Below are 15,931 nucleotides of genomic sequence, written 5' to 3'. Positions count from 1 at the left end.
CCAAGTCATCAAGGCTAACGCTAAGCAGACCGGTGTTGAATCCATGGAAAATATTCCATCTTTAACTACACCAGAATTGGACAACTGTGTAGGAAAGCCCTAATGGCCTGACTGCTGCTCTTTGAAAAAAGGCCTGCTTACAACTTTGACTTCTGCCTGAAATCTGGGAACTTGGATTTTGGGAGGGTTCCCAACATCCTGATGGAGCTCACTGTGTCTAAAACTCTGTACAGACAGTGTGGGTTACACCAAACACTGCTTTCCTCCTGAAAGGCTGGAGTCCTGGTACATGCGGGGCAGAGGGTGCCTGTGGGACCAGCCTCCTAACCAAAACCCTGGGCACTGAATCCCTAACAAACCTCCTACCAGACAGTGCAGTTCACATGCATCATCTCAACTCGCTGCTGAGGGAACTGTGGGCTCGCCGTGTGACTGGGCTGGACTTTTGGAAGTTTGCACCTGGTGTCCGAGCACCTCACCCCACGTGCCTCTCCCTCTTACTGATGTTATTTCGTATAGTTTTGCTGTAATAAATCGTGGCTGTGAACACGACTGTAAGTGCAGTGAGTCTTCTCAGTGAATTGGCAAACCTAAGGGTGGTCTAGGGCACCCCAACTCACATCAAAGTAAATTCCTTTAACATCATCTGTGAGGGATGGAGAACAATGCATTTCTGGGGGATAGAGGTGCAAAGGGATAATTTCTTCGTTACTTGTTATTGCTGTCCAGTTATTCAGTTGTGTCTGACTCTTTTGCGACCCCATGGACTGTTGCCCACTAGGCTCCTCTGTCCATGGGATTTTCCTGGCAAGAATATTGGAGTGGATTGCCATTTCCATCTCCAGGGGATCTTCCTGACCCAGAGATCAAATTCATGTCTCCTATCCTGGCAGGCGGATTCTTTTACCACTGAGCCACCTAGGAAGCCCTTCTTCATTACTAGGCTACATTATAATATAAAATAATCTATTCTCAATAAATCCACTCCTTTTTTATGACAGGAAAACCAAGAAGATTAAAGTTACCAAATTTAAAGCTAAAGTCTTCATCATCCGAAGGGTAAATATCTTTTTTATTTCCCCCCTCAGTTTGGCTAAGCTGCAAAGCACAGAAGCCAGATGGGTTATCTGTTTTAAATGGACCCCAAAGGTTTTATTGAATTGTAAATAAGTACATGTTTATGCAGGAATTGTTTTCACGTGAAGAACACCAAAGATCAAAGAAAAATAAACATACCATAATTATCACCAGCTGTATCTGACTTCTCAATCTGGATGTTCTGAGTGACTTTTGGACAAATTTCAATTTCTTTGTACAGCTGAAAATGACAAAGAGAAACCTAATTAGGACTACATTATAAGTAACTTATTAGAAACAGTCATCAATTTGTAAATCTATTTTTTTCACAACTGACACTTGACATCAAATTCTCATCACATCCCAGTATTTTTTCTTGAACTGACCTCATTAAAACTTAACGTGGAAACTTTTAAAAACTTATATTCCCAAATTTAGCTACAGTTCCAGTTTCTTAATGATTCCTTGGCATAGTTTGTATATATAATTTTTTCCCACCCTACATCTATCACAGACCTGAAAAATAATGCTAAGGTAATCAAAATCTCCAGTACTAGGGAAAAACATTAACATCAAGGAGAGGTTATAAAGATCTTGATATAGAATCCACAGAAATAGGAGAAATCCCTGTGCTTCTGTTCATATGCCATTTTTGCTCAAAAAGTCCACAATATGCAGAGAAAAATTACAGCACTGAAACAGACAGAAAAATCATATAAACGACAATATGCTCTTCTAGTCACTGAATTATACAAAAGTATTGAGAAAACTTAAGTACATAAATCAATCAAATCTCTTGGAAACCCAAGAAAAAATGGGGAAAGAGATAAGAGAAATCGGTGGTTTATTAAGAAATTTTATTTCAATTAATTTAATTGATACTTCACATTTTGATGGGCTTCCCCTGTGGCTCAGCTGGTAAAGAATCTGCCTGCAATGCGGGAGACCTGGGTTTGATTTCTGAGTTGGGAAGATCCCCTGGAGAAGGGAACGGCTACCCACTCCAGTATTCTAGCCTGGAGAATCCCATGGACTATAGTCCATGGAGTCACAGAGTCGCACAACTGAGCGACTTTCACTTGACTTATTTTAAGATTGACTGATTTGATCTCCTTGCTGTCCAAGGGACTCTCAGGAGTCTTCTCCAGCACCACAGTTTGAAGGCATCAATTCTTTGGCTGTCTACCTTCTTTAGGGTTATCTAAACCATAAATCGGAGAAGGCAATGGCATACCACTCCAGTACTCTTGCCTGGAAAATCCCATGGATGGAGGAGCCTGGTAGGCTGCAGTCCATGGGGTCGCTAAGAGTCGGACACAACTGAGCGACTTCCCTGTCACTTTTCACTTTCATGCATTGGAGAAGGAAATTGCAACCCACTCCAGTGTTCTTGCCTGGAGAGTCCCAGGGACGGGGGAGCCTGGTGGGCTGCCGTCTATGGGGTCGCACAGAGTCGGACATGACTGAAGTGACTTAGCAAGAGCAGCAGTAGCAGTAGCAAACCATAAATGGCTTTCCTGGTGGCTCAGATGGTAAAGAATACACTTGCAAGGTGGAAGACCTGGGTTTGATCCCTGGCTTGGGAAGATCCCCTGGAGAAAGGAACAGCTACCCACTCTAGTATTCTGGCCTGGAGAACTCCATGGGTTTATAGTCCATGGGGTCGCAAAGAGTCACACACGTGAACAGCTTTCACTTTCACGTTTCAGTGTCTGGACTTAGCATCATCATGAGCCATAACTTACGAAGGTTTTATTTCCCACGTGTTCTCACCCTTCACATGTTCTCTATGAGACAAATGTGACCCCCATCTTACAAAGGAAGAGAAAAAGGCGCAGAGAAAGTACTTTCCCAGGATCAGAAAGCCAGCCTGGGCGGAGCTGGGATTTGAATGTAGGTTTCACTGGTTCCAGCGCTGAAATGCTCCCTGCTATACTATAATGCCTCGTGACTGCCTCCTGGTGGAACTCAGGGGTACCACAGTCAAGGGTACAAGCCTTATTTCCATGGAACGAATTGGGAGTGTAGCATTGACATACGGAGAAGGCAATGGCACCCCACTCCAGTACTCTTGCCTGGAAAATTCCACGGACAGAGGAGCCTGGTAGACTGCAGTCCATGGGGTCTCCAAGAGTCAGACACAACTGAGCGACTTCACTTTCACGCATTGGAGAAGGAAATTGCAACCCACTCCAGTGTTCTTGCCTGGAGAGTCCCAGGGACGGGGACTGGTGGGCTGCCGTCTCTGGGGTCACACAGAGTCGGACACGACTGAGGCGACTTAGCAGCAGCAGCAGCAGCACTGACATATACACACTACCGTGTGTAAAACAGACAGCTGGTGGGAGGCTGCTGTGTAGCACAGAGCTCAGCTCGGTGCTCTGTGATGACCTAGGCGGGTGGGAAGTGGGGCTGGTGGAGATATGTGAATACATATGGCTGATATGCTTTGTTGTAGAGCAGAAACCAACGTAACACTGTAAACCAATTATATTCCCCCACACCCCCCAAAAAATCTTATTTCTTAGGTAAGCAAGTCGTAGTAGCGTTAGTCGCTCAGTGGTGTCAGACTCTTTGTGACCCCATGGACTGTAGCCCGCCAGGGTTCATGGAACTCTCCAGGCAAAGATACTGGAGGGGATTGCCATTTCCTACTCCAGGAGATCTTCCTGACCCAGGGATCGAACCTGGGTCTCCTGCACTGCAGGCAGAGTCTTTACCATCTGAGCCACCAGGGAATCCCAAGGTAAGTAAGCCAAAGGCCATCTCTGAAAATTTATGATAGAAGTTCCAAAACAAATAACTGTGTCAAAGGCTCATATGGAATTTTTTAAACTGTCATTTAATTTCAAAAGGAAAATCTCTTTTGAGCCAAAGTCAGTAAGAGAAAGCTCTTCTTGAGCACTGAAGAGAAGTCTCAGTGATTATTTAAACTTGCTCCCATCTTAGTCATTTGTCCAGGAATAATTTCATTCATGCCAAGTATGAAAGAAAGGAAAAAAAAAAAAAAAAACACAGGTTTCTTTCTGTTCACTTTCTTAAGGCAGTTGACAGGTAGGAGAGGAAAGCTGAATGCTTAGGAATCAGGAGCCTGGAAACAGGCTAAGCCAAGAGGCTGGGGTGGGAGAGGGGCTGGAAATGTTGACCCTACAATGTAGCCCAGAGCCTCTAGAACACCCTAATTTAATGCAACTTCCATCAAATGCAAAGTGCTGGGGGCATAACTTAATATCATTTTCTGTCTATATTCTTCAGAAAAAGTTCCATACCAGTGCGTTCTGCATTTAGAAGACATCAGTTCTAACACTGATCTTTAGTTCAGAAAACACAGTCACCAAAATTATACATTACCAAAGATAATCAACGCTGATATATTTTACAATGTCATGGAATGCTCGGTAAAATGTTATGAAATGTACTTATTACTTCAACTTCTTTGGAACCTTAGTTTGATTTTTTTCAATTTCCTTGAAAGCCAAACTCCCCCCACTAGGTGGCAGTATATCGCCATTTGTTTTAGTCATCTCCGGAACGTTCCAAATGGCTTTCTACAGATCCAGTGGGAATTTAGCTTCGTAAATAAGCTTTCCTATTCTCTCAATATTGCCTCCTACTCCTCTTTGTAATTGGTGTGAAAGTCTTTGTGTTTCTTCACCAGTCTCAGACAGTAACATTGTATAATACTGGACCCTTCACTGTGTGGTCCTTAGGCCAGGTGAACAAAAATTGGATTTTTTAAATCTCTAAAGTATGTAAAATTTCAAGAAGGATCTGCACTTTAAAATACATTTTTGATGCAATCAGAATATCTGACACCAGAAATTTTGAAATCCCACAGTTTTAAACATAGCTTTAGCAAAAAGTATCACACACGTGGGAGAAGGCAATGGCACCCCACTCCAGTACTCTTGCCTGGAAAATCCCATGGACGGAGGAGCCTGGTAGGCTGCAGTCCATGGGGTCCCTAGGAGTCGGACACAACTGAGCGACTTCACTTTCACTTTCATGCACTGGAGAAGGAAATGGCAACCCACTCCAGTGTTCTTGCCTGGAGAATCCCAGGGACGGAGGAGCCTGGTGGCTGCCGTCTCTGGGGTCGCACAGAGTCGGACACGACTGAAGCGACTTAGCAGCAGCAGCAACACTCACATTCCCTACGCTATTAAATCAACGATGATGCATATTATCCTTCTTTTCAAAAACCAGATTAAAGACCATCAGATGTTAAAAAATGGTCTGATTACCCCAGAACTTGAGTTGTCGAGTGAATGTCACATTCATTTCTTACCAGGTCTTCGTGGGGCGCCTGGTCCAAGCCCCTATTATGCACTGCCTGAAGGACAGCTCACCAGCCTCCAGCTCTCCCAGCCCCTCCCCAAGGCTCGTGGGCCACATGCTAGCCGCAGTGAGCCTATTAAGACAGGAGTCAAATAAAGCCCTTGTCTCTTGGGGTTTTACCTCTCACTCGGGCCTGACAAGCCCTCCTGCTCCCCTTCTCCCTCACGTCCTGAATTCAACACCCCCCACCCCCCACTCACCCTCCCCACTGATGCTACTCAAACACAGTAAACCACCCCCACCACCACCGCCTTCCCCTGCCAGGCCCTGCCGGGCTTTGTTCCCTGACCCTGGAACACATTCCTCCAAAATACCTGTGACTCACTTTCTCACCTCACTCACCACCCTGCTCAAATATCACGTCTAAAAGGAGCGGCAGGGTCACCTTCAGATGTCCATTTTTCTCTATCCATTCACGTCCTAACCTTTTCTTTCCCAGCACTTAGCATCCCCGGAAATACTACCCATTTACCTGTTTTTGTCAAAAATATTTACATGTTTTTATATCTGTCTTCACAACCTGGATGTATTTTCCATAAAGAGTAGAAATTTTCCTGTTGCTCTCAGTGCCTAGAGCAGCTAGCATGGTGCCAGGCACGGAACAAATGCTAAATAAATATTTGCTGGATGAATCAATCGACCGATTGATCAGGGTTGTTGCAAACTCTATTCCTACTTGTCTTTTTAAGAAAAACATATTTAATCATGGGTTTTCAAAAAAACCAGTGCCTTCATATTCTTTATCAGTCTACTGCTGCTGCTAAGTCGCTTCAGTCGTGTCCGACTCTGTGCGACCCCATAGACGGCAGCCCACCAGGCTCCCCCATCCCTGGGGTTCTCCAGGCAAGAACTCTGGAGTGGGTTGCCACAGATTGGACCCAATAACCAACTAATTATGAAAAAGTAGCCAAGCAGGTATTGCTTATATTAAAACATAATTAGCAAGTGAAAGCAAAAAGTCGCTCAGTTGTGTCCGACTTTATACGGTCCATGAATTCTCCAGGCCAGAACACTGGAGTGGGTAGCTTTTCCCTTCTCCAGGTCATCTTCCCGACCCAGGAATTGAGCTGGGGTCTCCTGCATTGCAGGTGGATTCTTTACCAGCTGAGCTACCAGGGAAGCCCATAATTAGCAAAGCAGCTATGTATAATACATAAGTAGAAGAGTATTCATGGCTTTTCTTAAGCAAAGGAATCCCCAGCCCCACAAAATAAATCTACTAGATGCCCCCCCCCCCCAAAAAAGATCTTTAAAATACAGTACACATTTTTGCCAATAAATATTATCTTCTAACTCAAGAATTTTTGACAAAATAATAGCAGAGAATAAGATGTTTTGGGACAGTCATCTATGAATGAGTCACTTTTCAGGACAGGACTCTAAACGTCTGTGAGTTTCGTTCATCCACGGGAAATACAATGGAGGCGGGTTATGGAAACCAATTAGCCATGAGTGGTCTGATGCTTGTTCAGTAAGGGTCAATAAATAAAATATCTGTAAAATCTCAAAAAGCATCCAGAACATCGTGTGTTTAGAAACCCTCTGCCCTGGAATGACATCTCACCCAGCTTAATGGCCAAAAGCAAAGATTGGAAACCATGGATGTATGGATATAATTCGAGGGGTCTGTGAACTGGGATGCTGAAAAAGCCTGAAATTTTTATATTCACTAACCTGTAACTGAAACGTAGCATTTCCTTCAATTATTAATGAACGGAAGCAACAAACACGGCAACGTGAGCAGTGTGTCTGTGACCTTGTCACAACCAGAAATCACAGTTATTTTTACACCACATTCTGGTTGCTGCTAATATCTCAAAATATTATTTATGCTCATCACTACTTCAGAACAGTGGCAGGTATTAGACCAACCACTGTCTGATTATTTAATGAGCTATTAAGCATGTGTATTATCTATAATTTTTTAAATATCTTTCATAACTAATTCAACACAATTAGGCCATGGGTAATCCTATGTATTCCATTTCATGGAACTGAAAACATTATTCTGAAATGGGATCCGCAGGCTGTACCAGGCTGCCAAAAATATCCTAAGAACAAAAAGTTTAAAATCTTGGTAAAAATAGAGGTGCCCATTAGCAGTACTCACTCACAGTCTGAACAACAGAGTGAGTAAGACTATGGCATTTACTTCCTCAGGAATCTCAGAGCTGGAGACCTTCTGCGACTGGGCAAGAAAGAATACCATGATCTCCCTGTATTTCAGGTTTTTGCTTTTGTTTTTAAAGGGCAATTGTAATATGTACATAGCAGTTGTAGATAACACAGTAAGCTTGTTAGTCTTCTATACTGGATGAGACCGCACAATGGCCAAGACTTAAAAATAATAAGGAAGTCAATATAAACTCAAAAGATATGTCTTCAGCATTCTCCTGTGTATAAAATATGAAGGACGTGGAAGTTCCTTAGGCTTGATCCCTGTCATTTAGGATATAAAAGATTCATTAACTCCGAGATAAAACTACATGATCTAACAGCTATTTCAGTGTTAACAGCAAAGCACTTTCCTTTCTTAAGTAAGAAAATGGATTTTCTTTCTTCTACTCACAGAGCACAAAGTCAGGGCTTTCCCCATGCCAGAGAAAAAAATAAATCAGCCACTGTTAAAAGTACCTTTCTCTGCTTTAAGCTTTATGATTTAAGTGATGGTTGAAAAATGGTCATTTTGTTCTTCTTCTATTTCATAACATGATAAGAATGCTATAAAAAGCACACCCTCTCTTATATTTCATTTAAAACACTTAAAGGGACACCAGGGAAGTTTCTAAGATGACAGAAATGTAAATTATGACTGTAGTGATGGAAACACAACATTCTGTATACGTTTGCCAAAACTTACCAAACCATGTGCTCAGAATTGATGTTTTATTGTCGAGAAAACAAACCTCAAGAAAAGTTGATTAGAAACACAATTCCCTACTAAATGGACTAAATTTTAAATCACACTTCCCTTTTTCAAAAGGAGACTTTTCAGGTCTAAATTTTCAGTTCTGTTTTCTGTGCTGAAAGGCTGTCTGAAGTCATACTGTTATCATTCACAGATCCATGGCAAGCAGTTCAGTGACCCCCAGAGAAATGACTAAGTACAGGAAAGAAGAACAAACTCCAAGAGAAGGGGCCTGGTTCCCAAAATGTTTCTTTTCTGGAACTGAAAAAAGCACCCCTTGGCTAACAAAAAAGGAACCATGATCACCATTTATTGAGCATCTACTATATGAACCATGATCTTTAATCTTTGCAAAATCCTACAAAGTATTAGTCACCACGATTTGGGGCGGGCGGGCGGGGGTGGGGGGTGCGGCCAGGGGGGAAGTCTGGCCAAGACCACATAATTACTAAGCAGCAGAGCCAGAATAAAAATCCAGATCCAGTTCAGAACCCAAATCCCATCATGAAACTCAAACCTACATAAGTATGCCCAAGAATCTATATCAACACAATTCCAGAAGGCCAGGACATATAATTAGTTAGCAGCTTTTTTCACCTAATAGGATTTTACCCATCAATTTCAACATGCAGGGGGAAGGCACACAAAATTGGAGCTGGTACTTTTTCTCTGACAACAGCCAGCTCATCTTTGAGTCACCCATTTAAAACAAAAGACTGTCAACACGGCAAGGAAAGCTAGGAACAATAACTAAAATTCTATCTGAGAGTCAATTCTGGATTTCAATTTTTCATGATAGCACAGAACTGTTCCCTGTATGAACTAAGGTGGCATTTCCACTCTGCAAAAAATACTGTGATAGGTTAAGGCCATCTCTGCAAATATGAGAGCACGGAATGAGGCTCATTTATTCTAGAATTTGTTCCACTCCACCAACCACAATTAGCATGAGCATACATATAATTTAAAAATAGTCTCCTACAGAATGTACATAGACAACAGTCATAAACATTACCAGCTCATAAATGTCCTCCTCGGGCTTTGGCACATAATACTGCATTTTGTTTTCTATTAGAAATTTCAGGCGCAGGTAATGAGCAGAATGATCCAGTTTATGTGCCTAGGAACCAAAAAAAAAGAAGAGAAGAGAAGAGAAAATGTTCAATAGTAAATAGATATAATTAGTTCTCCCTGACATATTGTCATGTATCCCTGAGAATAACAGGGACTGATTACCGGAGGGGGAAGTAACATTTCTGTATTTATTAAAATGTTTATATCCCAAACCCAAATTATATTAATTGAACATATTAATAACATCTCATGAGTATCTTACATTCAATGGAAATAAATAAGCCACATATTCACTTCTGCTTATCTGATTCATTCCGTTCTTCAACACCGGGTTTGCAAGAAAACCTATCAGGTCCAAAAGGCTTTTAAACATAATTTCCAACACACATAGGTGATTAGAGAAGAAAAGGAACAAGAAAGGCCGGAGAGGATTTACAGTGACAGAAGAAAGCTGTGCCCAGGCAAAGTTGTTTTCTTAGCCACATGGGGACCCTGGGGACAGTTGTTAACAGTTCATTCGCGAGCAAGTCAGTGTATAGACAAGGCATTTGGATTCAGTCTTATTTATATACACCCCAAGTGAGACTCCCTCCAGGCACTGCAGACAGGCGTGTGTCCAACTCTAGAAACACCCTGAATGACTCGCCCAAAGAAAACAATTCTAAAACAGATCGAATTTTCTAGGATCAAAATTTCCAGGCCTCCTGCACCGGTCAGAATGGGTCAAATCATTCTTTTCTACCTAGAAAGTCATTCGTGAATGAACTTTGTGAAAAAGGCAATGGTAGCTCTCTGGTTTTATAAATAACATCCTCAGTTCACATTCAAGAAGATTCGAAGGAAAAAGGGAGGCGGGGGGAGGGGGGAACGTTCTTCAAAAGTTACAAGGCAACATGAAAATGTATTGCTAGAGAGAAAATGCTTCCCTCAAGTCTTTCATTTTTAAAGCATCCTTATCTTTTAGAGATTTATCTGAAAGTTTTACTAGTAGATAAAGATATGATGTCTGGAATTTGCTTTCCAAACCATCCAAAGCAGGGGGTGGGAGTCAGTGAGTAAATGGATGAAACATAATTTGATATTCTAGAACCCAGGAGTTAATTGCATGATTGGCTACTCTTTTGTAAGTCTGAAATTATTCATAAATACAACATCATCTCTTCACAACAGAAACTCAACTAAGGAGAATTCTTTCAAAGTAAGTGAAATTAATTTCTCACTGGCTTAATACACTATTTACCTTCTCCCTCAACCAAAATTTGCTTGGAAAGATTGAAGGCAGGAGGAGAAGGGGACGACAGAGGATGAGATGGCTGGATGGCATCACCGACTCAATGGACGTGAGTTTGAGTGAACTCCGGGAGTTGGTGATGGACAGGGAAGCCTGGCGTGCTGCAATTCATGGGGTTGCAAAGAGTCGGACACAACTGAGAGACTGAATGGAACTCAACCAAAATTTTAAGGCCAAAGTAAGAACATTTCTGATATTTATTCCAATAAATATTCAATTACACCCAACAAACTCTGAAGTGTGCCAGACACCATGAGAAGCAATGCCAATAGGGAAATTAATAAAACACAAGTGCAGTCATCAGGACTGTGTGAAGGGCACGCAGAACACAGGAGGTGGGGACACTGGAGACCTTGCTTCGTGAATAAATACACAGGCAAGACAGCGATCCTGCATCGTCAAGAAAGCATAGTCACAGACAGTAGGAGGGACTCTGTTCTACACACCTAGCCAAATGATAAAGATGTTTTCTACAGGGATTCTTGGGAACCCCCAGTGTGCATCCTCTCCCTAATAATGTGATGATTTGAAACCACAGCCCGAACACAGGCACCAGGGAGCCAGCATCTGCCATGTACAGGCTTTGGGGCTTTTGCTGTGGGTTGTTGTTGTTGTTGTTTAGTTACTCAGTTGTGCCTGACTCTTCTGCAACCCCCTGGACTGTCGCCTACCCGGCTCCTCTGTCCATGGGATTTCCCAGGCAAGAATAGTGGAGTGGGTTGTGCCATTTCCTTTTCCATGGCTGTGGGTGCTGAAAACCAAATGCTCAACGACTCCCAGACCCAGACTGTTCTTGCAAAATAACCAGGGTGGATGGGTAAACCCGGGAAACAAAGGCAGGGGAGCTTCAAAGTGTGCTAGCTACTACTTCTCAGAGAGCCCAGAGACAAACAGCAAAGTAATAATACTTAAGAGAGCTGTGATATGCAAGAAAAGTTGACCTCACAGAGACAGAAGCTGCAAATGCTTCCCATGGACCAAGACACCCACGGAAATCTTTAATTATTAATAGAAGCAAAATATTTTGCTTCGCCATCTGTTTCCAACTGAGGTGGGAGGGAAAGAGAAATGAAACTTCATGGGGTCTTGATCAACAGGAACGAACCCACTGGGAAATCTTGTCGTCATCATCAATAAATATTTTTTGGACATTCCCAAGAGAGTTGCCACTTAGAGAGTCTTTTGGAAACCAGATCCGAATAGCAACCTCATCCAAGACTCCTGAAACTTCAGTGTGAGAGACTGTCCACTGGCAGACACCAAAGGTCTTAAGGTGGTTTTGACAGAGACACCATCCCTTAAATGCTATCATGCTGAAAACATTTATACAGATGCGCTGAAAACATTTATACAGATGCACAGAAAACAGTAAACAAAAGCCTAAACTTTGAAGTGCTTAACAAAGAGAATAGAACAACGGTAAAAGTTTGGCTCTTACCGCTTTCCCTCCTCCACCGTATTTTCAAACTTCTTTAAGTTATAATAACGTCTTGATAACTTAGAAAGATAAAAGTGAGCACGCACAATGAATACAAAAATGATAATGGTCTTACTTCTAATCCAGGAGTCTGTGGTTCGATCAGTAAATAGTTACCCTAAAAATGGGACTTCTAATCAATATACCAGTGTGTCTTCTCATTTTGGGAAACGTTTCTCAATTATGAGCCCTAGTGAGTCACAGCTGGTCTAACATAAAGAGAAAATCTTAATGAACTAAGAATATCAGCACTCTCAAGAATTTCAAGATCCTCCACTATTTGCAAGTCAATATCAAAGTGTTTTTTTTTTTAAAAAAAAAAAAAAAACTTACCGTGTTTGTAGCACATCTATGTGCAAGAATTCCAAATATTAATGACTATTTTAAGACAGTAATTCTAAGATGTGGCCTGCATTATTTGTTGTTGTTGCTATTCAGCCACTAAGCCGTGCCCTGTTATTATACTCGTAAAATTTTCAAGAGAAAATTTCCTAACTCGGGAGAAATTCAGACAGGAAAAAACTTAAACAGTCCAAATTAGTTTTCCAACATTTACTTACTTAAGTTACTTAGCATTTGATTCATTTTGAGACAATGAAGCCATAAATTATACCATAAAACAAATATTATTTAGTGTAGTTGGCATTCTTCTTAAAAATTTACATGTTTCTATGACTCCTCCAAAGGATGAAATATAAAACATAAGGCAGGTATTTTCAATAAGTAATCTGAGCCCATTAAAACAGATACCACACTCTTCAAATCCATCAGCGTTTGGCTCTTTTCTGCTCATATTCTTCCATTTCAGTCAAACTTCTTCAGAAAACATAAATGCATGCAGTTAAGGACACACAGAGATCCATGCGCGCGAGCACACACACACAATGCTACTGCAGAATTTCCAAAGATATTTATTCTGCCCTTCAAGATGGTCTTTTTATTTTTTTCAATGCCCACGTTCATTAGGAAAAAGTCACGGGTCTACATGGTAAAGGCATGAAAAAGATGCCCACAGTCACACGTGAATAATAACGGCTGAGTATGAATGAATGAATTTCTTTGTAATTACTTTAGTGATTGCAATGATCAGACTATATTCACAACCCACAGGTCAACATGCTTCCTGCTATATTTAGTAACAATCACTTTCATAACATTCAAAGCATGAACTGCACATGAAATGTAGATCTTGAAACAGTTACTATACCAGAACTGGACTGGTGCTCGGATGGCAGATGACAGACTGATGTGAAATGATGTGGATCAGACAGAATAGGAAAGAAAATGAGCTGAATGCAAGAGACAGAAGAAAAAGATTGATTATTAAATATTAGCGAGAGCACCCATCACCAACATTGAGAACAGCAATAAAGAAATAAAAGACAGACAATTCTGACAATCACCGTTGTTTTTTGGTCCCTCCCCTAAGGGGGGGTGGAAAAATCACTCAGTGTTAATTAGATCATTAATAACATGTGGCACTGTTTTCCCTATTATCTCTTTCCCTCTGAAGAATAAAATCGGCTCCACTAATTACAATAAAGTGTCTCCTAAAGAAGCAGTCAGCTTTAGAAGGCACCTGGCTCTGGGCACACTATATAATTTACCCTACACAAATGCTTTTCTGGGGACCATCAATTTCTCAAAGTACACACCAAAGTTTTCTGTTTTTAAACTGAAGAGATGTAAGAGTGTTCCACACCATATTGTTTTTGTCTCTAGTTCTATGTTTTTTGGGGGAAAAAAAAATCTGAGGATTCAAGAAAAACAATAAAAACCTTTTATTGTTAGAGAAAGGGATGTATGTCACAATGACACCATTAAAATCCCATCAAGTGATAAAACCCTTTATAAGGGCAGCTGGTCAAACTCATTAATTAAAGATGGTCTCTAAGTTGCCCTGATAGTTCTCCTTCATTGCCTTAGTTTCTATCAAAGCAAGTACCTAAAAGTACCTAAAATCACTATTTTCCCCACTGTTTAATTTTTCACCAATATTTATTGCTAAACTCTAACACACCCTCCAATTCCTGATGGAGTCTATGCCAGTGTATACAGGAGGCGCCAGAGCAACACTACTCTTTGGAAGGCCCCTCCAGAGTTCAGCTAATATGAAAAACCCAGAGTCCTACTTCTGACACCTTCAGCTGCAGTTCTGAGAATAACTCCCACAGCTCGGCAGAATATTAATGGGTCTCCAAAGAATCATGCTAATCTATAAATAAAAGGATGCAGAAATCCTCAATAGACTAATTTTGTTAAGTAATTAAAATTAAAAATGTGAACAGAAATGCCATTATCTTTAAAAAGCTAGAATTCGTGTACATGAAGGAGTTGAAGCATGCAATGGTGTATCATTTATTTTTAACACCCATGTGGGGGCTGATTTTCAGCTCTGCCCTGAAACAAATGGTCCTTCTACTTTTCCTCCAGAGAGATGATCTGATACGCTTATTTGAGCCACAGTGTTCTATTTCTCCTTCACATGAAGCCAGATTTTTCCCTTACCAAGTCCTAGTCATTCGTACTTTTTGTTAAGTACAAAAATTGCTGATGGCAGAAGAACTGAGTTACTAGTTGAGATAGTGAAAGTTATTCCATATTTATAAACCACTTGTATTCACTGAGGGCTTCCCAGGCGATGCTAGTGGTGAAGAATCTGCCTGCCAGTGCAGGAGACATAAGAGAGTTGGGTTTAATCCCTGGGTCGAGAAGATCCCTGGAGTAGGAAATGGCAACCCACTCCAGTATTCTTGCCTGGAGAATTCCATGGACAGAGGAGCCTGGCGGGCTACAGCCCACAGGACTCTACAGTCCACAGAGTTGGACACAACTGAAGCAGCTTAGTACGCGCATGCTGAATGAGAAGGTTCAAAACATCATTGGATTGATTCATCCAGCTTCTTCTAGGATAAAATTATGACAAGGTTTCCACTTTCCCTTTAGTGGTCTCAGAGAAAACCATTTCACTCTCCTAAGAATATATTCTAGGCTCTTCCACCCCTTACGGACCATCTTCCAGGCGACTGACAGTTCTTGCAGCCATCTACTTGGCACAAAGGAAGCCATCCAAGTTTGGAGCAGCCAGATAGAGATTAAAAACCTCCTCTGCAGGCCTGCCTGGTGACTCAGTAGTAGAGAACCCACCTGTCAAAGCAGGGGACATAGGTTCGATCCCTGATCTGGGAAGAGGCCACCTGCCAAGAAGCAACAAAGCCGAGGCGCCTCAACCGAGCCTGTGCTCTAGAGCCTGGGAGCCGCAATCACTGGCCCAAGTGCCCTAAAGCCCATGCTCCGCAACGAGAAGCCACTGCGATGACAAGCCTGCGCACGGCAGCTAGAGAGTAGCCTCCGCTGGCAGCAACTAGAGAAAAGCCCAAGGAGCAACGAAGACCCAGCACAGCCAAAAAGTAAATAAGCAAATAAAAGTACTGAAAGGGAAAAAAAACAAAAACAAAAAACCTCCGTTGCAAGTGACTATGACCGTGATGTGAGCTCAGGCAAGGAACCAGGGCTTTCTGAACCTCGCCTTCTCATATGTACAATGGGGACGTACCGTTTCTTCTCAGACTCGACATGACTACCAAATAAGATTATTAATGCTGCTAATTAGGAAAAAGGAAAACCTGACATGTAAGAAAAGCCCCATTCTTTGCTCTTTTCCTTCTCTCACTCAAGGCAATCCAGTTCACCTAGCTGTCAGTCAAGGAGGATCAAAAAAATGAAACTGGGCTTACCATGAAAATGATCACAAAGTTTCTATAAC

At 41.7% G+C, this 15,931-nt stretch overlaps 1 protein-coding gene across 3 annotated transcripts in view; it reads right to left on the bottom strand.

Annotated features, from left to right (window-relative positions):
• The window catches only part of TIAM1 (T-cell lymphoma invasion and metastasis 1), a 469,570-nt gene that overhangs the window by 87,271 nt on the left and 366,368 nt on the right, over nucleotides 1-15,931 (bottom strand). For all 3 annotated transcript variants that reach the window (XM_010862313.1, XM_010862311.1, XM_010862312.1), the window contains 2 exons: nucleotides 9,339-9,443; nucleotides 1,237-1,318 (listed from right to left, as the gene is read on the bottom strand). In XM_010862313.1, the coding sequence (XP_010860615.1) occupies nucleotides 1,237-1,318; nucleotides 9,339-9,443 (187 nt within the window). The remainder of the gene's footprint in view (nucleotides 1-1,236; nucleotides 1,319-9,338; nucleotides 9,444-15,931) is intronic.

The sequence above is a fragment of the Bison bison genome, unplaced genomic scaffold (assembly GCF_000754665.1).
Source record: "Bison bison bison isolate TAMUID 2011002044 unplaced genomic scaffold, Bison_UMD1.0 scf7180017864481, whole genome shotgun sequence".
Lineage (NCBI taxonomy): Eukaryota > Metazoa > Chordata > Mammalia > Artiodactyla > Bovidae > Bison > Bison bison.
The sequence above is the reverse complement of the archived record's forward strand: the minus strand, read 5'-3'. Positions and strand labels throughout refer to the sequence as shown.